The sequence below is a fragment of the Pseudoliparis swirei genome, chromosome 13, assembly GCF_029220125.1.
Source record: "Pseudoliparis swirei isolate HS2019 ecotype Mariana Trench chromosome 13, NWPU_hadal_v1, whole genome shotgun sequence".
Classification (NCBI taxonomy): Eukaryota; Metazoa; Chordata; class Actinopteri; order Perciformes; family Liparidae; genus Pseudoliparis; species Pseudoliparis swirei.
Window position 1 is genome coordinate 9255689 of NC_079400.1, and position 26968 is coordinate 9282656.

Consider the following 26968-nt stretch of genomic DNA (forward strand, 5'->3'; position numbering starts at 1 on the left):
AGTCACACCAGAGGAAAGTAAGAGTAGATGTAGGTTTATTTCTGGTGAAGTCTCATGCCACGGTAATTATATGTTATGGCCTTCTGAATTTCCAGCCGGGCAAAATCAACATAATTAACTCCTCTTCCTACCATTTTGCTCCTCGTTCCTTAAACTTGCCTTTTTTTATTGTATTTTGTATTCACAAATAGCCTACTGGGTGGGGGGAGGCATAGCAGTAGCAACTCACAGCTTCCCCTGGGTTTGCCCAGCAGAGGGATGGAGGTTAACAGAGCGAGAGAGGCTCCGGCATCCCAGCGGCTGGCTGGACAGAAGGGGCATTCATCTCATCGGATCCCCCCGGTCGTGTCCTGCAGACCACAGGTTGTCAGCCAACATGCCCTCCGTTTACTGAGGAAGTGTTCACTTAGTGCAGGAAGTCTGAGGTTTCCCCCCCCCCGTACGTTTGATTTCAGCAGTAGCCAAACAACACTAGGTCAGAACAACATAGGTGAGAACTAAAAAGCCCAGAGGGGACTTACAGTCCCAGTTCACCATCAGGTGATGTATAAATAATTAGCAACGGTAATCACACATAATACCTGATTATTCTGCATTGATTCATGATTTAATCGCATTATCAAATACTTTCAAAATGATTTCCTGTTTGATTAAATTATCTTAATTTCTGAATTTGTTTTAACTATTTAACACTCTTCTATAATCTTTCAGTAACTTTTCCAGTGTCAAGCACATTCAAAGTGTAATATTTTGAGTATTTGTATCGACAGTGTGTTTATTTACAGTTTATTTAACATATAAATACAAAATACAAAAATATGAAGGTGCAGTTTGTATGATGTGACAGTCAAACGATATCAAGAAACATAAACAACGAACATGGCTGTGCTCACAAATGTCCAATTAGCAACGTGTGGAAGACGCTCTATCGCTCAATGAAAGCAGGGGCAGAGAAGAAGGCTCATCATTTCATCTAAGTGGAATTAAATGATCGGACGAGATCGGTGTTTAAAGGGAATTCCAACAAATACAGCACACACAAAAATCTAAAACACCTCTTCCACCCTGACTTTAACGTCACTCACTCATCAATTGTGAAAAACACATTTTATTCAACGCTTAATTATTGAAACCGTAAATTCGTACTAATCTCGTGTACCTTTCTCACGTCCAAGTAATACGCAGTTGGAACGCACGACATTCTGAATGTTACGTCACATTTAGTATGAATAGTATAGTGTGTGAACACAGTCTGTCGTGGATCATTGGCTCCACTGCTCCAATAATTCTTTCGCGTTTCTTATCAAGTCACAGTTCACAACGAGCTAACCTAAAACACAAACAAAATGAGGGCCAGTTGCAGCTCTCAGATAAATAGTAAGTAAAATGTTACAAGATATAATGCAGAATACAGACTTTTTACCAACAGTCTGTGTGTACTTTACGATGCTAGTTTAATCGAGTATGTTGGCATAGATCACCACACTGAATGATCCACCTAGAACACATGATTATTCTGGATTGGAGTTATAATGTGTGGACTTTATAATATCAACACATACAATCTATCGGGGGCTCTGTGCTGGTGTTTTCTTTTCCAGCTTCCCTCAACATTCAAGGGTCCTTTTGCACCTGGTTTGTGCAGTTTTGCTATTGTCCTGCAGGGGAAATAGCGAGCGCTCCTCACTGCAGCTTCTTCTGAGCCAGCTGGGCCAACTCACTGGCTTTCCTCCTCTTCAGCTTCTTTTTGAGGAGGAGCAAGTCAATGTAGACGATGTGATCCAACACCGCAGAGGCGCAGAGGAGTCCGCCATGCAGGGCGCCTGCGATCCCACAGCTGAACACGTCTTGACCTGGAACAGACACACAGGTGCACCCTGCTGGATGAGACGAGACTCTCCACTCTGGATTCAGATTATTGTGGAGATATTGTTTTCTCCTCAAGATTTAATTCCTTCTGCTTTGTGACCTCCTTCCAATGATCTTAGTGTTTCAACCGTAGTGGGAAAGGATCCAGCACAAACTGGGTAGTTTGTTGTGAAACTCAACAAGTCAAAGCATCAAAGAGTAATCTTATGGCATGTTGAGACATTTCCATTTTCACAAAACACAAATAATTGGCTGACTATTCTTCTTTTCTTTTTTTTACGTGAACAAATGTCGAATGCGGTTCGTAATAGTTCATACCGGTGATGTAGAGGTTTTTGACAGGGGTGTTGCACCTGTTCCTCGCCACGTTCTCGGCAAGGAAACGCTCGAGGTTGTGCTCGGCAGAGTACATGGCTCCGCGCTGGGAACCCAGGTAGTGCATGTTGGTCAGCGGGGTCGCCACGTCCTGGAAAACCAACTGAGAAACGAGCCGTGCAAGTATTACAATGCAGTCAACGCGTATATGAAATAAAAGCACGGACAACTGACAGTATCTATGAGAATGCTCTCACAGTTATGAATACATATGTTTGATGTATTTGGGTATTTCCGATGAGGTCAATGTGCAGGCAAAGTAAAAGTCTATGCATTTGTACATGTTTGACAGAAAGTCACCATTCCTACCTTGTCTTTGATTTTAGGGAACAAAGTGCAGGCCCAGTCAAAGAGGTTCTTAGCAAATCTCATCTTGTAGTTGTGGTATTCGTCGCCCCTTTTGCGCACCGTCGTGTCCTTCCATTCCTCAAACCATTCATACTTCACCATCGTGAGTATTGTCATGCAAGATTTACCTGTGAACATGAAACAAACACAGACATCACACATAATCTGTATGGACACTAAGATGTGGGAGTTTGATTAATTAGTTGATTTTAATACCAGGGTGTCTTATTTTGGCTTCTGGGTCTTTGGCAGAGGGCATTGTGATGAACATCATGGGAATGTTATCCGGTGCTTCCTCTTTGCTCAATGCAAAGAAGTCCTCCATCCTAAAAACAACGACAACAAAATAAATGTGTGAATTTAAAATGCAGGTCTGGGCTGCTTTTATCAGCAATGTGACCATGTGTTTAAATCTTGGAGCTGAAACCTGACTAGAGGACAAAAAAGTAATACAAAAATAAAAAATAAAAAGCCACATTATATACAAGAACAAAAAAATCATAAATGTGGTAATGTTCCTGGAGGAAACCGACACTGAGAAGCTGGTTTGGCCTCTCAGTTTATTTCATTCCTACTTCTTATACAACAGCGCCCCCTGGTGGTGATTCCATATTAGTGTTCATTAGGGTTAGGGTTCATCGGCGGACTTACGACTTGTCCATATCGTTGTTTTTGAACAGCCAGAAGTTGGTGGACTCGAAACCCAACTCCTCCTTCGTCCCATCAAAGCCAGAGAAGACCAAGAAGGATCCTCTGCCATGTTTCATCATGTTCAGCCGATCCTGAATATCTACAATATGGGGAAGTTCACATAGTCACTTTTAAAAGTCGACCTTATTTTCCCCTAATAAAGGTTTACACACTTTGGTAACAAGAGATCTGTTGCTCACCCGACTTGAGGTGAATCTCAGGAGGAAGAAGTTTCTGGAAGGTGTTGAAGATGCCACAGTTTGAAACAACCAAGGGTGCATGGACCTCCACTTCCTCTTGACCTTTCCTCACTTTCACACCTGCCACGTGACAAACAAAGTAAGTCTGCGTCCCCCTGGTTTAAAACAGGTCAAACCAATGGAGCTGGAATCATCACTCTCACCACAAGCTGCTCCCTTGTCATTCAACAGGATCTGGCAGACGGGAGCTCTGACCAGGCAGTTCCCTCCATGTTTCTGGATGGTGCGGATGATGTGGAAGGCGATCTCACTGGCACCGCCTTTAGGGTAGTAGGCGCCTCGCTTGTAGTGATGAATCAGGAGGGCATTGATGAGGATGCTGGAGTCCTTTGGAGGCACGCCTGCATGGAGGAGCAAAGCATGAGTTATTACTTTGTGGTAGTTTTATTTCTTTAAATAGCATCATCATCTTGTGCCCAACAGAGACCGCCATCCAGTTACAAGTGCGCTCACAAATACTCATAATACATATCATAGGGCAAGGCAAGGTTATTTGTAAAGCACATTTAGAAAATGAGGCAATTCAAAGTGCTTCCCATAAAACCATTAAAAGCATTAAACAAATGCAACTGAAAACAAGATTTAAATTTGTTTAAGAACATTCATTTAATAAAAGTAAAATAGAAAAAAAACTAAAAATAGAATAAAAGTTGCACAAAAAAGTATGCTTTTTATTTGCTTTCTTTCTTTTTAAATCCTTATTTTGCTACGAATGGAGGGCGTCATCACGTGAACGGTCCAAACTGCTGTAGCTTCTGTTTCCCAAGCGGCCCATTGCAGCGCTCATGGAGTCGGACGAGAATAATGAAATGTTTTTTTATGCAGTTCAAGAAATGATAATAGACAAATTATTTAACAGAACAAAAACGTGCATATGCTTTTGAGTCTCATTTGAAGCAGCGGCCATGAGATTAATAAAGTGTGTGCTGCACGACACCCTAGGCCTACACCTTTTTTCTAAAACTCATTTTTCATACTTATTTTTGAGAACCCACCATAGAAAAGATAACCAAAGATGACGCGCAGGTCCTTGTTGCTGGTCAGGGTGTTCACCAAGTCCGTTGCCCTCGTGCCAGTGAGGCGGAAGATCGGGGTGAAGAGGTTCCCGATGCCTGACTTCAGCAGAAACAAAGACACCCACTGCGGGATCAGCTTCAGGGTGGCCAGGTAGTGAGTCTTCTTAGCGCAGACCTGTTGGGAAACGGAGGATGTTTGAGACTCGTGTGTTTGGGACAGATGACGCACTGCAGTACGTGTCCGGAGGTCAACGGGACCTTCATGATTTTGAAGAACGCCTCGATGGCCTCTGTGTCATCTGGGAATTGCTTCATCAGATGGGCTTTCATCTCGGTTTTGCCGGAGAAGATGGTGTACTCTCGTTTCTCGTCGCCCAGGCCGATCTGGATGGTGTCGAAGTGTTGCTGGAGCTCCTGGAACTCCAGCTGGCCCTCGGAGATCTGGTCGAAGGCGATGCGCAGCAGACTGTTCTCGTGGACCTGACCGATGTAGTGGAGGCCTGGTGAGGGAAGACCGGCACACCAGAACATGGTGTTATTTCAGTCACACCAATTACACACCCACGAGCATTGCTATTCACATTGTATAGGATATGACCCTTCTAAAATATTAATTAAATGCAAGTTCTTTAATTTGGAGCCAAAAGACAAATTGGCTTTATGGCTGGCAGCTACAAAAATGTTTCAATCCCCAAAATTCCTCTCAAAAAAGTAAAAAAAAAAAAAGCTTATGTGGTTGTTGTTGCTGTTATAGACTCTGTCTTAAGTGTTTAAAATAAAAAAGTTAGCTTTTTACTTTGATTTAAGTGCCTCAACTAGACCTACTTTTAGACCGTTAGTATCTTTTTTATTTTAGACTGTTGGTTGGACAGATAATCTGAAGGCGTGACATTGGGCTCCATTGGGTTCCATTGGGCTCCATTTGGCTCCATTGGGTTCCATTGGGTTCCATTTGGCTACATTTGGATCCATTGGGTTCCATTGGGCTATATTGGGCTCCATTCGGTTCCATTTGGCTCCATTGGGTTCCATTGGGCTCCATTTGGCTCCATTGGGTTCCATTGGGCTCCATCTATGACTTTTTATTGTACAAATACATCTTAAGTTGTGTTCTGTTTATGTGTCAGATGTGTTGCATGCTATGATATTTCCTTTTTTTTTTTACATTGCAATGTCTTGTTGTTTTGTTGCTTTTGTTGACGTTTTATTTTATTTAACTATTCTTGTGCTGTTCATTTTTTCTTGTACAGCGGTGGATTTTTTTAAAGACATTCTGCATTTTAACTTTCCACAATTTATAGTTTTGTCTATGTTCTGACATTTTATTAAATGATCAATTAATCACAGATCTTCAATAATGAAAATAATTTGCAGCCAGTCTCAGTCCATTCTCAGAATTCCTCAACAATTCTCAACCTGCCTAAGATTGTCTTGAAAGCATTTTTAAAATAAATTTGTATGGAACAGCCAGAAGAAAATAAATACATCCAGTGACTACAGATTACATCCCATGTTAAAGTTTTTAACCAAACGGTATTTTTGAAACACAACAATATTGTCATTCAAAGATGGAAAAAAACAAAGCATAATGATAAGTGAACAAATGTGTAAATCTCCTCAAACATGCTTACCAACATCAAACTCGAAGCCTTTCTCCACGTAGGTGTGGCAGCAGCCTCCCGCCTGGTCGTGCTGCTCCAGGATCAGGACCTTCTTCCCCGCCTTGGCCAGCGTGGCCCCAGCTGTGAGGCCTCCGATGCCGCTCCCGATGACGATGACATCCAGGTTCTGGGGCACTTTGTCAACATTGAAGCCTGAAACAGAAACATTACGTAACAGAGGTGGTGACATTTTATCTTTGCTGTTCAGGCAGGTCGAATAAAGACGTGTCGTAAATGTTATTGTGCTGAAGCGGCATGCATATAATTGGGTTGTATAATACAGTCTGAAGGTTGCACACCTGTCCGGCCATAAACACTGATCTATTTCCTGTATCTCTTTGTAATAAACGTCAGATTAGGCGGCGAACACAATCTCCTGGTCCATAATCTAATTAAGATAAAGCCCACAGGTGAAAACATATTATTGTACTAAACTCCGAGTTATGACACAGAAAACAATGTCGGCATTTAGATGGCTGATTAGCAAACCTCAGCAGTTTTATAGGGACGGCAGTAAACTAATTGTATATGCATTGTTCTTTTTAAAATGTAATAGATCCTTTAAACTCTTGTTTTTCAGTTCACTCATTGTAATTTCACACATTTATTTCTCATTATTTACATGTAACTATTAAATAAATTATTCTCCTTTTCCTCTATGTTTGGCAGATACAGTATAAGGATAAAAAACCCATATCAACAATTATTTTTCTCCAATGGAATATGTTGCTAATCTAGTTGACATAAAAACAAAATTGACTACATTTCAAATGTTTTCCATGGTCGTTCTCCCGGGAGTTTACTGTCAAGTCAAGAACCCACAAACATCCCCTGATGTGACAAACGATAGACCATAGGGTTACAACAAAATCTTTCCCCTCCAGAAAATCCATAAATGAGCACCAAGTATTTGCAAATGTGTTATATTTCTCTTTAACTACATATGTAAATGTCTCTAGGGCGAGGCACTGTAGCCGTCCCTCTACCCAATTGTGTCTGCTCGGCTTGGGAGCAGATTCAAGAAGACAAAATATATCCATCTTCTTTTTGCTATTGTTAAGTGTATACAGTTTGCTGGGAAACACCAATAAAGACAACGTTTTGGACATAATGGAAGTTGTTCGTTGATACAAATCGATACAATGGTAATAATCTCTTTCCAGAAATCTTGAATAGGGGGGCATTCCTAGAGGCAGTTGGCTAAGCGACCTTTATATATCCCACATTTAGCACACGTATCCCGTGTATTGGGGTTAATGCCATGCAGTAACTCTGGAGTGATGTTCTCATCAACCATTTAAACTGGAGATGCTTGAACCTTAAGTGTATTGTTTGGACTTGACACTGTAGATGTGTGTCCTGCCTCTACATTGATTTCTTCGTTTAGGTCTGAACACCACGCTCGCCCTTTGTCATCTGAGGATTCTTTTACAGCGGTGATAGTCTGATAAAACTTTGAGATCAGACCATCTGATCCATATTGTTTCAGAGCTATCTTTTCTAAATACTTTAGAGAGTGGACATTCACAGAGTTCTGTGTCTATATTATGGAAGTTTGAAAAAAATGTGTTGTAGCTATGCTAAACTTGTGTCTGATATCATTCAAACTTAAAAGAGTATTTGTTTTATACAAATCTAAAATCTTTCTGATACCTCTGTCTGCCCATAACTTAAAATCAGGGTCATTAGTACCTGGTGTAAAGTTTCTTTTCCCCAAATAGGTGAGTATTGGGATGAGGAGTCTTGTGGCTAAGTTCCATCATAGTGAGTAATATGTTTGACTTGTCTTAGACAGCAGGAATAACATACCTATATTTTGAAAATGGGCGTAGTTCCCTTTAATCTGCGATAAGATCGACTTCACTGCAATCGTTTTACCTTGCTTGATGACTTTGTCCCGCTTCTTCTGATCAAACTCTCGAGGTCCAGGCGGTCTCACTGACTCCAGGGAGAAAGGGCTCGGCTTCCCAAACAGGTACCAGTACGTGCCACCGGCCCAAACCACCACCCACACCAAGACAACCAAGAGCCACATCGCGGAGACTCTGAAAAGCACCTGTTTCTGTTTTCGTGTTCACAGCAGCAGTGACAGCTTCTGTTTCTCCTCTCCTCTCCTCGTGAGGCTCCTTTTACGCACCAACGAGGGCCAAAGGTCGGGAGATGGAGGCAATGAAGATAAGGTGGTGAAAGACCCTGCGCACAAATTGCAGTGATGACGTGCCGTCTATCACACAGATTGCTGAACACTCAATTGGTGCACAACTCGAAAAAATATACTTAAAATCAGGTTTTTTTTAAAGTGTGAAAAGATGCACTATTCAATATATTTTACATTGCGTAATAAATCTGCATGTTAAAGTCAATGCTCTGAAAGTAAAAACATATTGCCTGTTCATACGTTATAATCCACACATTTAAAAACACTTCTAATCTGAGGGTTATGACACATTTAGTTTTGCTCGTGTATGTTGCTATGTTTATCCAGTATTTTCAAGGAATTTGGAGGAAACTTGCATTGATGTCACACATATACAATCGCTCTTATCTGATAAGACAATTAAGATTCAGACTGCACTGTGGACAAGTCACCCTATAGACTTTAAACAGGCACTTTTATGTTTTTATAACAGGGTGGGTGAGTGAAATCACCGGCTATATAATTTTAGGTTTAATAATAGTTGGTGTCCTTGGGGAAGCATTAGGCTGTACAGACATTCCCCTTAGCAACTAACTCTAATAACACTATAAAGAAGTGTCCTACCAAATTCACAATATGTTTTTGCTGGAGGAGAATAAGAAATGTAAACCCGTGCTCTGTGATAACAGTTTTCTTACTGCATTATAATTTCATGCATGTGTTTTTTTTATTAAACCCGAAGCATCGATGGTATCTGTGTCATTTGTTACTTTGAATTGTACTCTGCTGATTTAGCTTTATAACAGTCAGACTCAAGGTGGACAATTAAAAAAGGATCAGAATAGATTCAACAGAACCAACGACACCTTCCTCTTCCTCGGGAACACCACAGACTGGACGTAAGAATTGGGCGTCGTCATCATGGCGTTTTTTAAATCTTGAGTTTGTCATTTTTTAAATTTCTTTTGAAGAGGTGAAGCAAAAGGGTGACGCTAAGCCCAATGCAGCTCTGAACTGAAAACACGATGCTGACTCTAGTGATCCACAAAATGCCTATGCAAGAGCAACTTTGATTTCCCATAATGCAGTAGTACTCCTTTAGGCCTGGGAACAGGTGTAACCGGTGGAGTATCCCTTGAAGAAGTGCACTATTTTGCTTGTCTCTATTATCTCACAAGCATGGAAAGACATTACATGTTCTTAATTGGATATTTATATTCTTTACATATCATATGAAGGATTTCAAATCAGAATTCCCATATTCAAGACGTGATCTATGACTCGGCTCCAGTGCTACAATATCCTTTGCACTTTCACTGAGGCGGGGAGTTTAAAGAAGGAAAATACTGAAATGTCACCAATGGCCTTTCAGATGATAAGTGGCCATAAAAAGGTTACTACAATCTTGGAAAGAGTTGTGCAAAGGTGCTGATATGTGCTGCCTCACACCACGAGGCAGAAACGGCTTTGATGCAGCGTGTTTTGTTTTCTTGCACCAAAGGTATACGAGCGTGACGATTGTTGTTTGGCAAGTTTTTGACGAAATCCTGCGTATTTTGTTGTTCGCGGAGATTGACAATGACACTAATTGGCTAATTGGATGGAGCGCTTGAAATGGAAGCCGCTCGAATCAGCTTAAAGACGTCGATACAGGAGGCGGCTGCGTGGCCAGTGTGACCGACTGTGAGGAGAAATCCTATTAAGAATTACACTCAGCAGGAGCTGCACGACTCCTGGGACTTTGCCCTGTTGACATGACGATCTGCACAGCGACCAATATCCAGTCAAGCCTATTTAACATTAAACAACATGATTAAATGAGATGAAAGTACAGTCGGAGTGCAATAAACGTGAAATATCCAAATGTAAATATCATGAAGGGAAAAAAGCAACAAGATCAGGTGAACGCTTTGTACAGCTATTTGCATTTAATTACAAATTGGCCAAGAAACATTTTCATATCAGCAGGTGTACATACAGTAATCCAGTGATGGAAAAGGGGTCTCTCTCCTGGTAGCATTAATTCAATTCAATTTCAATTCAGTTTATTTGTAGAGCCCAATTTCACAAATTACAAATTTGTCTCGGAGTGCTTTACAATCTGTACACATAGACATCCCTGCCCCAAAACCTCACATCGGATCAGGAAAAACTCCCAAATAACCCTTCAGGGGGGAAAAAAGGGAAGAAACCTTCAGGAGAGCAACAGAGGAGGATCCCTCTCCAGGATGGACAGGTGCAATAGATGTAATGTGTACAGAAGGACAGATTTAGAGTTAAAATACATTCAATTAACGTTTACAGATCTCAGTTGTCTCACTACCGTACATGTTATCCACAAGACTTCTGCAGGTATGAAAACAGCGATGTCACGGGCTCCCATTCCCTGCAGGTCGGTGTGCTATGTTACTGTGCAGCCTCCCTTGTCTCCCTTGTAGGGGTTCTTATCATCCGAAACGCCCTTTATCAGCGGATCGTTTGCAAACCTCTCTTCAACGAAAGAGACCGTCTCTGCACAGTTGGCAGCCAGCTGTTGTTGAGAGGACGGATGGAGACAAGTGTGAGCTGAGTAAAGCAGATGAAGATTTAAACGTGCATGCTAATTGGCGAAATTAAAATGTTTACATATAAAAGATGTGATGATATTGGAAATATTCCTAACAATCAATGGCAAGAAAAGTTAGTTATTGTTTTCTTGAAAGTGGTCATTTACTTACTGGTGTCCTAGTTGTGCTAACTTCCTTCTTCAACTGATCCAGCTCCATTTTCAAGATTTCCTTATCGGACATATCCCGAGCCATCCTGACTGCAAGAGGAAATCAAGATCAACATGTTAAAATGAAAAAAGTGACATGGTTTGTTTGGGTTATTCTCTTTAAATCATTTGACAGAATAAATGTTAATCCAGCAAAGACAAATATTCTCAATAATCACTCCTTTACCTTTTGAATGGTGGGATCCCCAAAAGTGTGAGAAATGTGTTGGCTCCTAAGAACTCATCGACTGTCTGCCTGCCTGTCGTCCGGCTGCTTCTTCACACTGACTGATCCCTGCTGTCCCACCGCTCTTCATCCCCGCTGATCCCCGCTGCTGGCTTTTGGTCGAGGTCGGCAAAGGATTGGACTGATGTCACCAATCCCCCCTGATGAGATTAAGCAATCAGGAGCCGTAACCTCTGAACAGGAAGGAAGGTAAGGGATCCTGAGGGATCTGCAGGTGAGGTGGAGAAAGTGGGGCATAGAAAACAATGTGTGAACGTCACGTCATTATGATTGTTTTTAACCGTGTGCGCTCAACTTTACATGGATGTCACCGAATTCACTCCTTTTAAAATGCTGAGGACAGGGAAATGCTATTTCTTGGTCCAAAGCAGATCACAAATTAATTATGTGATCTCACGCTGATCAAAACCCATGTTTTAGAAATCTCTGGTTCCTTATCTTATTCCTTGTTAAGAATATGTTTCCAATATTCAGTCTGTACATTTATAGAAAGTTATGGCTCTAATTGTTGTATTCTGTGTCAACAAGTGGGCTGCCCTTTTCTTTCCATTTAAAGAGACCAGCGTTTTCTATTTATTTCTTCATAAGGCTTCTCTAATAATTGTCCTTGTATTATGGAGGCCTTTTTTACATTTATTATTCTGCTACAGGGACTCAAAGTTGCACTTTAGTCGCACACACTTTAGACTTGACTTGAAAAGTGAAATAGATTACTTTTGAGCATCTACGGTTTTAAGAGGCGACAGTGTAATAAAAATATATAGTTGCACTATGGCATGGCGATTATTGTTACCAATATACAAATTATACATATTTGTTTCTTCTTTTCTCACTTCTGTTCCTTTAAAAAAATATATGGACAGTATGTTGCTCGTTGCAGTTTTTTTCTTGTCCTGTTGGGAAATAATAAACATTAACTTAAACTGTTTTGATTTTCAATTTCTTCGAACTGATTCTTTAAATATCATGTCAGTAGCTCACCCATACGTTTGACTCGGCTTTAACGGGGGTAGAGTTCATTGTGTTTATACACCATGAGCACTGGGCCTTGGGCTAAAAGGATGGCGCGGCCAAGTCAACACTACTGTTTTGAGTTTATACTATAATCTGGCAGTCCATCCAATCGGTTGCAACGTCCTTCTTATGAACTAATTATGGACACGTAGAAGAAGACAAATAGTAAATATATAATTTTTTTACTAAATGTGTCTTTCCTGTTTAAATACATGGTTGGGGGGGGGGGGGGGGGGGTAACTGCATGGATGCATATATGTTTGATTTGTAATGTTTGCATTATTATGTCATATTTTCACATTTTTTGCCCTCTGAAGTATACATGTAAAAGGGAGCGTCCTTGTATTGGACAGTATATGTTAGCTCACCTCACCCCACCTCTCACTTAATGTAACCAGGCATACAGCAACTCTGTGACCCTACATAGAATAAACAGTTGTAGTTAATGGATGGATGGAGGCGTGTTGGGATGAAAAAAGTCCGATGGCATCGACACGCTTGTTGATACAAACAGAAAGATCCCACATCCAGTGAAAGTGAAATGAAGCCATTCAAACTAATGTTTCAGAAGCTAAGAAGCTTTAAGAAAAACATATGTCTTGGCCTGTGAAACTAGTCCCCACTACTCTGTGCTACTCACCTCCAACTGACATTTCATTTGAGGTGTGCCAAGCTACTGATCCTGAACTAAACCTACAGCAGGACTCACACTAAGCCATTTTCAGGATCTGGGTTAGTCTCATCTACTAAAGATTAACGTGAGTGCCGTCACTGTGGATCAGCAGCACTGTGTTCACCTGATGAAATAGTCCCCTCCCCCACGTGTCTGTTCTATTTTAGTTCCATACTTTGAATCACTTTCATTGTGGCTTTAAATTTGATTCATCATTAAAGGAACAGCCTGTGAGATGTAGTGGCATCTAGTGGTGAGGTTGCTGATAATTTGTTCTATCTTTTCATTACTTTATTACTGTTTATTACTTTATTACTTTGTATTACCTTATTACTTGTAATTACTTTATTACTTTGAATTACTTTAATACTTTGTATTACTCATTTTTAATTGTAATTACTTTATTACTGTATTACTTATTTTTTAATTACTTTTTATTACTTTTCATTACTTTTATTTTTTGTTATTTTATCACTTTTTATTACTTTTTTACTTTTATTACTTTTTACTACTTTTTTTTTTTTTTTTTCTTCTCATTTTCATATTACTTATTTTTTTATTACTTTTATTACTTTTTATTTTTTAATTACTTTATTACTTTAGATTATATTCGGGGATGTTTGTGATTGATCCAATAAGTGGGATATTGATCTAATAACAGTGATATTGATCCAATAACAGTGATATTGATTCATTAACATTGATATTTCCAAGAAACGTATGTGGTATCTGTGGTATAACAACAACAACAACAACAACCATATTTAAAACGGTGCTTCTTGTGGAGAAACTCATTCCAACCAACTTCTGACCATCAGCAGTATTTATATTTAGTGTTAGTCTGAAATGTAACAGAGCACATTGATTGGCTGCTGAATTGTCCGCAAATTGTGCACAAAGCGATGTCATGAAAAAGATGCTGTTTTTGACCAATTAGCCTCTCACTGCCCTCCTCTTCCTCCTAAACTAAGTATACGTGAATCACAAACAAGCATTTTAAACTTCCGTTAACGCGACACTCTTTGTACTGACCCTGTTACTGTCCAGTCCACTCGGTCCCATCAGCCAATAGGAGGACTTTCAGAATAAGAGCATTCGTGTGTGAATTTAAGCCACGTTCTATACACATGAACATCGTGTGCTTTTATTTCGAAATGCATCCGTGTATTTTCGGCCGGAAGTCGTTTGACTGACGCTCGGTGGCAGATAAACTCGCAGCAGCAGCAATGGCGGCTCCCAGCAGAAAGCAGATTTTAAGGTTTCTCAGCCAGCTGGGAGCGTTTATTTTGACCCGGTTTGGATTTTGGAACTGCTTCAGCATGTTGATGCTGTTTGCTGAGCGAGCGGACTCAAAAAGGTGAGAAGAGTGAGCGAACCGAGCCGCGGGAAACGGCTAATGGCAGCGCGCTAACATGGGGTGTATTTCCTCAAGCAGAAGGTTTTTAAGCCACATGGAGTTGTTTAAATAAAAACCACGTGGTATATTTAGCCACGTCTGTAATTTTCAGCTGAACAGTGCACTTTTCTTTTCTGTTGGTGAGGTTAATGAATGGTGGCTTGTATTATTGTGTGAGTCTGTGGTGGGTTGGTACTAACTTACAGTTAGACAACCACACCTCTCTGAATCATCCTGTAATTACTGCAACGTTAAAGAAAGTGTCTCCACCCTTTGTCACACCTGGCTGCCTCTATTTTTGGCTTTATCTTTCCTCTATATTAGTGCTTTTTGAAGCAAGATGATTTTAGTTGGTGTGCTGAAAGGGTACACATAATAGTTTCCTTAGTTTGTTATTAATTGGGTATTTTTACATTAATACATGAATGTTAATGTATATATATATATATTATTTGTTTCATAGGCAAAAAACTGTAATCTTACAAATCATTTTATTCAAGTGGACTTGACACAATTATTTAATAAAGATGATCAATGAAAACATTAATTGAAATGGATTGATCAGACTAATTTAGTTATCACAACGGTTGACGGATGAATCGATAACCAAAAGTACAGTATGAATATTTTCAGTCGTTGCTGCAGAAACATGTTAACGCAATACACAGCTACCCCTCTACTACTCAATCATCAATATATGTATACTCAATCAGTTATGTAATAATAATAATAACCTTCAATTTTATATTGCGCTTCTCTAAATACCCGAAGTCGCATACAGAGTCCAGAGTCCAGGAGTCATACACACACACACACAGTCATACCGGTGGTGGTAAGCTACATCAGTAGCCACAGCTGCCCTGGGGCAGACTGACGGACACATATAGATTAATAATAAAGCAGTAGCTGATACATTTAATCTAACATTTATTTTCATTCATTGTCATCTCCAGGAAGCCCGACATCCATGTGCCATACCTGTACGTGGACATGGGGGCTGCAGTGCTGTGCGCCAGCTTCATGTCCTTCGGGGTGAAGAGGAGGTGGTTTGCGATGGCCTCTGCCGTACAACTGGCCGTCAGCACTTACGCAGCATATGTTGGAGGACAGGTGCACTACGGGGACTGGCTGAAGGTGAGTCGCCTTCTGTGCTTTACAGGACAAAAAGCTGATGTTCAGGAAGTTCCCTGTGTGCTGCCTTCTGATAACTACACCCGGTTGTTGTTGTTGTTATACACCAGTTGAACTTTAAATAACGAGACTTCTGGATGACGATGTCTGATCAGTGGGCCTAAAGTCATGTTTTTTTCTTCTTTTTTCCATAAAGTATGGTTTAGTTAATTACGATGTGATGTTGTTCAGTTACTTCTCTCAAATACTTCTTCAGTGTTCCTGTTTGTGTGTCCAGGGATTTTATTGTGACTGTTGAAATGGAACCACATGCACTGTGATGGACATGGTTGAAGACTATGGAGCCCCCTTTGTCATCATTGTAATCCCTTTAATTAAGTCTAAGCGCCACACAACTATCGGGTCCACAAGCTAAAACAAGAGCTGTCTGTATGTGGTTGAACTGTTATAGTTTTCCATGATTATTAACATTTGTTGATGCTCCAGAAATATTATTTAGTCTTGTGACACTATTCAATTCAAATCCAGTTCTGAATTTTAAAAGAACCAGGCTATAACTCGATATAGTGGTCCCTGAAACACTGGTTATAGATTGACATTGTAGCCGGAAGCATGTTGTAGGTTATTACAGCCTGAACGTTGTTGCCCTGCAGGTACGAATGTATTCCAGAGCGCTGGCCATCATTGGAGGCTTTCTGGTTCTGGCCAGCGGGGCGGGGGAGGTGTACAGACAGAAACCTCGCAGCAGGTCCCTGCAGTCCACAGGACAGGTTTTCCTGGGAGTTTACCTCATCTGCATGGTAAGAACCGCGTCCGCTTTATTTACATATTGCTTTGTATTTGCATGCGGACGGACTCGCAAAGACATTCTGACCACAGGAACAAAGTCATAGCAGACATTTTATTAGCTGACCTGGAGCGCTTATCTAAATAGTAATTAAATGCATTTTGTTCAGAAAATGTGCGAACCTTGCATTACAATGCTAAGAACCAGATTAATCAATTAGTTGATTGACAGAAAATATATGTATTTCATTTCAAAAACACCAAACATTCTCTAGTTCCAGCTCATTCACTGATTTTGTGAAATACCTACTTGAGATCAATATGTACAAACCACACAACTTATTTTGATGAGAATATGACAGCAATCACTTTATTCCTGCAAAAGAGAAGCTGTTAAAATGTCATTTAAAATAACGCAGTACCACTCTCCTCCACTAGGTGTACTCCCTCCAGCACAGCAAAGAGGACCAGCAGGCCTATCTGAACCACATCGTGGGAGGAGAGGTCACTCTGATCCTGCTGCAGGTGCTGTTTGGGGTGCTGGCTCTGGCCTTCATCTCTGGCTACTACGTCCGCCTGGCCGCACAGATCCTGGCCACCACCCTGCCCTTGGTGATCCTGCTCATCGACGGCAATCTGGGCTACTGGCACCACACTCGCAAGGTGGAGTTCTGGAACCAGATGAAGCTGATTGGACACAACGTGGGCATCTTCGGCGCCGTGCTGATCCTGGCCACTGACGGTTGAACCCTCCGGGCTCCCACGGGGCAAACTTTACAGACCGAGGTGTCTGCGCAGGATGCGGTCGTCGGCCTCGGCGCCAGAGCCGGACTTTGTCCTCAAAGCTGCCGTCGCTCAGTGACCTCAGGATTCAAACACTCCAGGCTTGAGACTGTTGGATGTAAGCGCCGTCGATTGTATTTGCGCACCAGTTGGTATCTTTTTTGCTTTTGCAAGAAAAAGAGAAAGGAAAAAACACACGCTTCCTTTTATTTGCAATTTAATAATGTATTTAAATTCATGATTACATTTTTGTATCTGAGGCTCTGCAACAGGAGGCTGATGTTAAGTATTGATACCGTTTGTCTACAGAGAATATACCGTCTACTCCAAAACAGTCTTAAATGGGTATAATGTTGCACGGTATGTGGTTTAAATCTTTTGCAAATAAAGAGAAGCTTAACAATTAACTTTTGGCATTTTGTGCTATAGTACATTTGTGAATTTCTCTCAATTTAAAGAACATTTACTGCTCGGAAAACAATGATTATGAACATATGTGAGTATGGCAATGGAAGTACAGTCACTTCAAGCTGTGCAGGACCTTTGACCTCCAATCACATGCCAAGTCAACAAATGTATTTTCCTGATCAGTTACTGGGTAAATTTGTTTTGCCATTCAGCCCAATATTTAGTGGTCCCATATATACATTCATTTGGTGGAGAAACGGGAAAGAAGTTACAAGCATTCCCGCCACTCGATGCGTACGACTTTGCATCTGTGGTCATGTACTTAACGTCAATCACCCGACGGCCATCATCAGACTCATGACACTTATAAAATCTTTTATAGCATACTCGACTGACTTGTGACTTTCGTCGACATTTATATATATTTTTTGTATGCCACACTATGATAAGGATATGTCATAAATAAGTCAGATAAAAACATCCATGACATTTAAATGGCAAACTATGGTATCTTTACAAGATTGTGTTTTCCAGCTTGTTAAATAAAACTGGAATAAACTTTGTTTTGGGCCAGTGACTCATTTCCTCGAAAGTCGGACCACATGTGCAGAATGGAACATGACGGTGTGGTCGACTCCACACGAGGCTTCATTGTTCTCGTCTCCGGTTCTGCATCACCTGCAGTCGGCTTGTTCGAGCCGAGGTTCTGGTCCGCTTGAACCGGGGTGCCGATCACCGGGGTGTCCTGGTAGTCGTCCGCGTGCAGACGTCACATGTGGCGGATCTTGCTGAGGACAAAATGCAGCTCCAGGGGTTGAAGGTCATCTGGAGGTGGTCTGGAGCTTCAGGAAGGTCTTGAACCTGATGAGCTCCAGCTGGTTCCCCTGGAGCCCGATCAGGATCAGGATCCGCAGTGGAACGAGAGCCCGCGGCTCGATCCGTGTGATGTTGCCGAGAAGCAGCACAAACGGTCAAAAAGCAAGAAATAGAATAAAGGTTGCAGAGCAGTGAAATAAATAAAATGCAGTAGTGAGATGCAGAAATCGGTTGATATCCTTGAATCTTGTTCAATTAAAGAAAACACCAAGCAAGTCTTCAATCTGGATTTAAAGGAGCTGAGGGTCTCTGAGGGTCTCAGAAGACCTGCAGCTTTCAGGGACCTTGTTCCAGATATGTGGAGCAGAGAAACTGTCTGTACAGACAGACCAGGCCAACGTGATCCACTTGAGGACTCGAGCTGCAGCTTTCTGACTGACTTTTTACAGAGACCGTTGAACGCCCCATTTCAGTAGTCAAGTCTACTGAAGACATGGACACGTGTCTCCAAATCCTGTTCAGATAAATCCTCTAACCGTTGATATCTTCTTTAGGTGATAGTAGCCGATTTCGTGATTGTCTTAATATGACTGACCTGGTTACGGTCTGAATCCATAACTCCACCTAGATGTATGTCTTGTTCTGTGGTTTTGATTGAAGATAAACTTAAACTGGAATAGAAAATGTTTTCTTTTTATAGATTAAACTTTTAGTATACTTACAAGTATAATTAATTACAATTCATTTCAACCCCCAAGCTGCATTATTAAATAAATGAACCAATAACTAAATATAAATCATGAAATAAATAGTAATGCAACACTTGCATTGGCCATTTTATTTCTGTATTGTGACTGCTTGTACTGTTGTAATTCAAGTAGCCTACATTTAGTTGCCACTTATTACATTGTATTCTCGCTTTAGTAGTTTTCTGAAATATACAATTGGGTTCCACCACCGGTCTAATGACATTAAATGCACTTCCTGTTGGTACCTGCGGCTGCAGAGTGGAGGCTGTTGGTCATCAGGAGCATCAGAGACCGAGGCCCCTCGGTCAGCTGGTTCCCACTCAGGCCCAGCAGCCAGGTGCCGTGGGGGACTCTGGGAGGGACCTGGACCAAACCACGAGACCGGCAGTCCACCAGGTCGGAGGACACGCAGCACAGGCAGTGGCTGGGACACCTCTTCAGTGTGAGGAGGAAGAGGAGGAAGAGGCAGCAGGAGCATCACAAGGTGCATCATGATCCTGTCCGAACGGACAGGATCACTCCGGTCATATCTTCTTCCTACCAAAACAACCTGATATTGATGAAATTTCCATAAACCCTATAACCAGGCATTGGTATTCCTGATTAGAGAAGGATTATGGGCTTAAACGGATCATCTCAAAACGTAACCATATCTGGTCAATTTTGGATCCTTTCCTAAAGTAAGGATTTACATCGGCTTCTCTCAGGCTGCATGATGCTGTCTAAGGAAAAAAAAGTTGAATAAATGGAAGCAGTTACCTTTTCTTGATATTTCACCACGCTACATGTTGGAGAGGGAATCACATTTCACCATTCAGAATGTAAAACACAAGATGTAATATCTTTGCATTCTATCAGGCGAAGGTGATCACATATATAAAATCAAATAATCGATCAATAGTAATGTTCAACTCAAGATTCTCAGGAACAGCCCCTGAAATGTGACTATGTGCATGTTTTCACGAAAAGAATACTGCATATTTGGAGGATTTTGTACCTTTTGTTAAACAAAAATATACATTTTAAACTATTGATCTGACATTTTTACAGAACAAGCCAGTCCAGAAAATAATCTGAAGATTATATAATAATAATGACTAATAGTGCAGATTGACTATAATCAAGTTACCAGTGAACAATCAACCATAAAACGACACCAGTTGACCGAAAAACGACCTGCAAAGCCACCCAAAAGCATACAAATCAGTTTTTAGGCAGTAGGTCCACACAAATCAAGCTCAAAGAGCAGCATCAAGTTAACCTCCTGAACTCCATCGATAAGATTTAAAGCAGCAAATATCATCAAGCAGCATTTAAGAATCCAGAGGATTAAGACGCGTAATAACTCTTTAGTTCCAGTTCCCTGTAACGACGTGGAAGCGTCGCTCTCGGGCCTGAAAAGAAACCCGAGTGTTTAAAACCTCATCCGCTCAGATACGTGGGCACGGCGGCAGCTCGAGCCGTCGCCCTGAAGTTACAAACATGCCGAGCGTATTAACGTGTTACCCGTAGAGATGCACCACTGAAACAAATATTTTCAAAACACGTTGGTGGAAATCGGTTTTTTTAAGAGAGTCCTTCAAAAAGTTGTTGAAAATTACTGTATTACAGTCAGAATTTTTGTTACTTTTATTTTAGAAAATGTCCTTAAAGTGTGGCGTTTCAAGTCACATTTTGTTTAAAATACAGAAAATACAGACAGTAGAACATGGATACAGCAAAAAAGGAAACAATGACAGAAAATAAAGCTAACAAGCCTTTCTGACTGCTCGAGTTTTCTCTTTTTGAAATGGAACTGAAGGCAAAGGAAGGAGGGCGGAAAAAGAAAAGGCTTCAGGGACAGGAGGAGGAGGAGGAGAAGGAAGAAGAGGAAGGAGGGGCAGAATGAAGTTAGTTAAGGAAAACTATGGTTGCTTTATGGTTCATGTTTAAATTATTCTTTATAAAGTCTAATTTAAGATTTAATCTTTCCTCTTTCTTTTTTGTCTTTTTCATTTAATGGTATTTTGATCTTCTGGATCCAGGGCCCTCAGCGCTCCTCCTTGTGGTCTCGGACTGAGGACAAGGAATGCCGACTTCGTCTGGCAGTGGGAACAAAACCACCGGCGTCGCCTTCCCTGGTCGACCCGCGCTGCCAACTCAAGAAGATAAAGTGGAGTCCTTCTGTGTTTGCTGTGCTTGTGAACGTTGCATGGTCTTCTGACTTTCCACGTCTCTAAAATGTTTCTCAACCTGCAAGAACCAAACCACAACATTTTAAAAAATGGACACCGATTTTGGGAAAAGTCACGTCTCAGGCTGTCATCGTACTCGGAGCAACACAGTGAAGTTAAAATGTTAACTTATAACGGTCATATTTAAAAATTAGATGATATGTTGATACACATGATAATGTTGTAAACATATTGTAGTCTAGTTATAGTTATCCTGAATTATTTTGCCCACAGTAACATCAGAGTGAACATCGGATATCGTGACAGTCGCAGTGGGCATTGATGGCATCCAGTCAACTTGACAAGCCAGTGTGGAGCGGCACAGTGAGTGTGTGTGTGTGTGTGTGTGTGTGTGCGTGTGTGCGTGTCCAACTCAAGCTCGTCACGGTGCTTTCAGTGTGTGTGCGGAGCAGGAACACGGATAGTTTTTATGCTCAAGGTCGCGGGTAAGGTGCATAGTGTCCAAAACCTCTAGGAAAAGGATAATTTAGCGGTTCCAAAATGAACTCGTCCCATTTGCTTTGTTTAAAAACTAAATAAATGAGGATCAGGAAAGATCCAGGGTCATCGATTGATACCAGTGCTGAGGAAGTAGCACGATCTTGTACTGAAGTAAAAGTACAACACCATATGAATCGGTTACAAGTAAAAGTCGTGCATTAAAAAGCTGACTTAACTTAAATTGGATTCAATCTTTTGTCATTGCAGAGTACGAGGTACACAGGCAACGAAATGTGTTCTCTGCATTTAACCCATCCTGAGTTATTAAGGAGCAGTGATGCGACCGGGGAGCAACTGGGGGTTCAGTGCCTTGCTCATGGACACTTCGACTCGCAACTAACGGGGAGTGCGGGGATCGAACCGACGACCTTGGGGTTGCAGGACGACCCCCATAACCCTCAGCTACAGCCGCCCACGTAAAGTATATAACATCAAGAAAATGTACTTTAAGTATAAAAGTGAATTGACTCACAATGCAGCCAAATGGTCTCTTAAGTTCTTCTTCTGCCATGTCTGAGTTATTCCTGATGCAGTGACGTGAAAGGTGCATTTGAATGCGTTTGCTGTCTGGCTACAGGTGCGTGTGAAATATTGTAGAGCTATAAAGCATACTTACTATTTTGCGTACATGACTTAAAGCGCTTCCCTCTTTGCCTTTGCAGTTCTCAACCTGGTAAGGCGGCGAGATAACGACGTCGTCCATCACAATAATGTTCTTCTCCTGCCATTTACAGTCTTTGATGCTGCAAAGAGAAGCAAACATCATCTCATCTTCGATTCAAAAAAGGTTTTGTTGAAGCAAACAATGCAACATAGTGATTGTCATACATGTCCGCATATTTACTTCTCCTTTTCCTCAGAAAACGCACTAATAAGATGGCATGGATGAATATGGCTTAACGACTAAGTTAAGCGGTCAGGAAATGAATCACGAGGGGGCAGAGGGAAACTATCTGTAATAGTTAAGCTTGTTGGTCACATGACCCTTAAATATTCGACTTAACAAAACGTTTGAGTGGTAGAAAGATTATGATGGCATAAAGAACTAAGACTAATTAATTGCAATAAAGTTCCATAGTAGGGAAAACCCCAAGACCGTGTGATTAAAAAAGGCAAACATTTGTTTCATTTAAACTGGTCTGGAATCAGCTCGTCACCCAAAACTCCCCGTTGAACAATTATATATCTATATATGTTAAATGTGACTTTCTAGCTGGATTGACATACAATAAACCAGGCGAGTTCAAGGCCTCGTTTCTACCGACACATACTGATTACTCTTTACATCCTACACACAAATCACCAATGGACTAATCCAGGAAGTGGGGAGAAATTTAGTTAGAAGTGGAGGAAATGTGAGGGTAAGTAAATAAGTATTAGTTGCTGCAGATTTGCTTCAAAATTATCAATTGTTCAAGGTCAAATATTGGGGAAAGTAGACAGGACTTCTTAGAGTGAATGCATTTTCATTCCCCTCTAGAACATATTTCATTAGCTACTTTAGAGTTGTTAAATGTGTTTTTGTTTGGACTGTGTTGTAGTCTTGGGATGACCCGACTATGAACCCGGGTCTAGCGGCAGGGTCACGATCACATGGCGAACCATAATCACCGCTGTCAGTTTTAAGCCCGTTGGTTCCTTTCAGAGACATCGTGTCTCTATCAGAAATGTAATCTGTACGCGACGGCTTCAGGTAGCTTTAAAAAGGTGAAGTAAGCAAATTACAGATGGCATGAAATACCTAAATATCTGCACCATTTCATCTTAACACACGCATCTATAACTGTGGGACACACTGTGCTGATGCTTTGGAGCAGCCGACCACTGACTGACCAACAGGATGCTTACGTTTTGTGAATAGTCTGGAATAGCTGTTGGCCCTCCACAGAAACCCCAGCACTGATTGCATAGGCTTGGGACAGCTTGTCCTCCTTTTCTGTCCGTGCTCGAGTGGCAAGCTGCGGAGAGACAAAAGACATGAACATTATTCAACAGCTTGGAACGACGATCGGCTTTTTATTTTTCACCGCAATAAGAACACAACAGTTTCCAAATGCGTATTCTGCCATGTTTTAGTTAAGGAGATATTGGTGAAACCGTTGCTCTACAGAGGACTCTAGATCGCGTTTTCTAAATCCAATTTCTGCATAAAGTGACGTTTTATTAGGTTCAACAATATAGGTTTACAGTTCACATATTTGACGACAGAATTATTCATGTAGGAAGACAGGGATTAGAGCTTCACAAAGCTTTACTCATGTATTAAACACCTTGAATACATAGAGGTGTACTTTACACAAAAAATAAGTTCGACTAATGTTGTGTACCAATTCATAAAGTAGCTCGTATTTCTAAACCAAATAGGTCATAACACTTTCCCAGCCTTATTATGACCTAGAAACTTATAACCTCTTTGATACACTAAGTATTAAGTAACTGCATCATATTACCAGGTACACTACGTACTACTTCTCTAGATTTGTTTTGTTATACATCTACAAGTTGTACATCAAGTGTTCGGCTGACAAATCACAAACCCCCACTTGGCTGGCTGTTTGAGAAAACTGTAAAGTGATGGAGCGGGATTTTTATTATTAATTTTTTTTACTTTCAAGTTGACAAAAATCCCCTGAATGCACCATTTAATTTGGTCATTTGAGGCCGACAGATCCCGTGATGGACCAGTCTGCATGTGCCAAATATTTTAAAAGAGATCCAGACCCGAATTTGAGTCACAGCTCAGTGTAAATGGTGAGTTTTTAGTTTCACTCGTTTAAGTTCAACCTCACAGTCCCTTATAGTACATAGCTTCAGATTCATCTGGCTCTGACACACGGATACTTATTACATAAGAGAAAAAGACGTACCTTGCTAACATTCAGTGATGCTAGTGGGGGTGGAGTCTCAGTGCGGTCATTAATTATGTCCACATCAGAAACATAGGCTAAGTTGATCAGGATGACGTCATTGAGGTTTGGCTTGCCGCTGGAGGAAGCACATTCTTGGAAAGAACTAAAGTCAAGGCACACAACTTCATGACGATACATCAAAACAGAGACAAAACATTACATCCTGACCCCTCGTGAACCTGAACATCGGTTAAGATTGCACAGAGGAGCTTATGATGCAGAGAACACTGGCCGACTGACAGTGAGAGGTAGTGCCAGTTACAGAGGCTCAGGCAGTGCTGCCACCTATAGTTATCAGAGAAGAATGAATGAAGAATTGTAAGAAAGGCCATAAAATAGTGGACAGCTAATGCACATGAGCAAGTATTCACTTTGGGATTTTAAGCGACTTTCTTTGCTGCAAAGCCCACTAAATTCATTTTATTTTGTGTCAATTAAACAGCTAAATTTATAACACAATGCCTGATTTATGATAACTCAAGATACACCTTGGCCCGTCGTTTTCCGAGCGTGAAATGTTGGAGTGGAAAAAACATATACAGAAATATATACATACAAGGGTGTACAATACAACAAGATCTTAACACGGACCTGTGGTTTACAGATATCTTGACAGAACAGGGCCGACACCACCTGCCCTGTCAGTGATACAGGAACTGCTCATCAGGAGTGAGATGCACAGCAGGCTTTCTACATGTTAGTCATATATTGCATTTGTTTTTTAAGCACTATTTTAATTATTATTTTCGAGCCCATTGATCAAATAAAGAGAGACATGGGTAAGACAGTATTTGACTCTTTATCCCCGTGACAGCGCGATGACCTACGTTGTAAACGTAAACTACTCACACTTTCAATAGCAGTCAGTTTTTAGTTTCATTCTTAGCTCCATAATAAGATTATATTTAAGCTCTGTAAAAAGAAAAAGGCCTCATGTACATTTCCAGGGTTTAGACTCAGATGGCGTCGCTAAAAAACACATTTAACTGAGATATTACTTCAGTTTATGTTGGACGCCACCGAAGTGTCAAACATACCAAAAGGCCCGTGATGCCAACTGTCAAAGCTCCGCTCCGTATCAACTCCATTCATTTTGGGCGTTTCGCCCCCACAGCTCGACAACTAACCCAGAACACGTAAATAAATAAAAGTCATGAGCTGATACGGGAGGCAACCTAAATAATGTGCATCTCACACACACCTATGAATGGGTGTAGACGTGCTCATCAGCAAGCTAACGGTGGTGGTTGATGAACTCATGATACCGGCGACACTTTAATTTTGTGGAGATAAAACAGATCTGTGGGATAATTCACTCACAAATACACAATGTCTTCGGGGTCGGACGGGAGGTGTATGCGTGTGGGGGGGAAGAAGCCCAGCTGATAAACTCGGGAATGCTAATACCATTAATTGAGCCAGTAGCGGCGGTTGACCGACAGTTAGCACGTTAGCTAAGCCAACTGCAACTTCATTGTAGCGTGGAAGGGAAACTCAGGCGTCAGTTCGTCGCTGCCGATAGGAAAGAAACAGTTACTGTTTTTATAAAAAATGATTTAAAAACTCGACATCGCGGACTACGCGAGGGGAACGGGGTGTGCGCGCGAGCCGGAGCGCGAGATGCTCCGAATGTCAGTTAGCTCGCTAACTAGCAACGGTTTGTGCCTGTTGAGAGCAAACAGCCATGATGCCTTACGGAGGGCTCCGTTGCCAGATAGTGATCCATGTTGGAGTCTGGCAATACAATGAGTGGATTCACAACACATGCTCTTCCCGGCGCGTTACGCGAAGCCGCGGGGATGACCCGGTCACATCGACGGTGTCTTCTCAACAGATACACCGAGGATCGGCGACTACCTCACGAAGGAAAACATTAAAAACGGACAAAGATGTACAACTCGGCGAGCACCAATTACGCCTGCGCGGATCACTATTTGACACATTTTCGGTTACCCTTACAGGCCCTTGCAGCCGGGCAGGCCAGCCAGCCGCCCCGCGGCTCGAAACAAACGAAGGATACTCAGAGTTAACATCTTTGACTGGTAGTCGAAGGCGACCACTTCTCCTTGCAGACGTTGGCCCAAGCAGGTGAGGCAAGAGACATGGCTCCCGACGCTGAAATACTCCCCCGGTCCAGGAGCCGCCATCTTCTCCGCCAGGAAACCGGAGCGCCTGCCTCACGTAAAACGACGCGATGTCGTATGGAGAGGAAACCTGGGCGTGTCCACCTA

The 26968-nt window shown here is 41.5% G+C and overlaps 4 protein-coding genes across 5 annotated transcripts; 1 reads left to right on the plus strand and 3 right to left on the minus strand.

The window, feature by feature from the left end:
- Window positions 1–1683: 1683 nt before the first annotated feature.
- On the minus strand, window positions 1684–8306 carry si:ch1073-13h15.3 (inactive all-trans-retinol 13,14-reductase). Its single transcript, XM_056429935.1, has 11 exons — window positions 8098–8306; window positions 6190–6372; window positions 4817–5058; window positions 4538–4733; window positions 3686–3883; window positions 3483–3602; window positions 3244–3382; window positions 2809–2918; window positions 2554–2720; window positions 2188–2347; window positions 1684–1853 (listed from the first exon to the last, which is right to left on the minus strand). The coding sequence occupies exons 1-11, from the start codon at window positions 8252–8254 to the stop codon at window positions 1684–1686; spliced, it is 1842 nt and encodes a 613-aa protein (XP_056285910.1). The 5' UTR covers window positions 8255–8306.
- A 1964-nt stretch (window positions 8307–10270) lies between these two features.
- Window positions 10271–11541, minus strand: gngt2b (guanine nucleotide binding protein (G protein), gamma transducing activity polypeptide 2b). Its single transcript, XM_056430275.1, has 3 exons — window positions 11299–11541; window positions 11074–11162; window positions 10271–10886 (listed from the first exon to the last, which is right to left on the minus strand). The coding sequence occupies exons 2-3, from the start codon at window positions 11155–11157 to the stop codon at window positions 10758–10760; spliced, it is 213 nt and encodes a 70-aa protein (XP_056286250.1). The 5' UTR covers window positions 11158–11162; window positions 11299–11541; the 3' UTR covers window positions 10271–10757.
- Window positions 11542–14271: 2730 nt separating this feature from the next.
- tmem101 (transmembrane protein 101) lies at window positions 14272–18112 on the plus strand. Its single transcript, XM_056429786.1, has 4 exons — window positions 14272–14402; window positions 15395–15575; window positions 16226–16372; window positions 16797–18112. The coding sequence occupies exons 1-4, from the start codon at window positions 14272–14274 to the stop codon at window positions 17103–17105; spliced, it is 768 nt and encodes a 255-aa protein (XP_056285761.1). The 3' UTR covers window positions 17106–18112.
- A 2616-nt stretch (window positions 18113–20728) lies between these two features.
- On the minus strand, window positions 20729–26905 carry lsm12b (LSM12 homolog b). Of its 2 annotated transcripts, XM_056429855.1 has the most exons (6): window positions 26758–26905; window positions 24696–24829; window positions 23677–23786; window positions 22445–22571; window positions 22301–22352; window positions 21260–21346 (listed from the first exon to the last, which is right to left on the minus strand). In XM_056429855.1, exons 1-5 carry the CDS (start codon window positions 26882–26884, stop codon window positions 22347–22349), a joined length of 504 nt encoding a protein of 167 aa, XP_056285830.1. In that variant the 5' UTR covers window positions 26885–26905; the 3' UTR covers window positions 21260–21346; window positions 22301–22346. The 2 variants fall into 2 exon arrangements, with proteins under 2 accessions (XP_056285829.1, XP_056285830.1); XM_056429854.1 differs by lacking the exon at window positions 22301–22352 and having other exon boundaries at window positions 20729–21346; window positions 26758–26902.
- Between the last annotated feature and the right edge of the window lie 63 nt (window positions 26906–26968).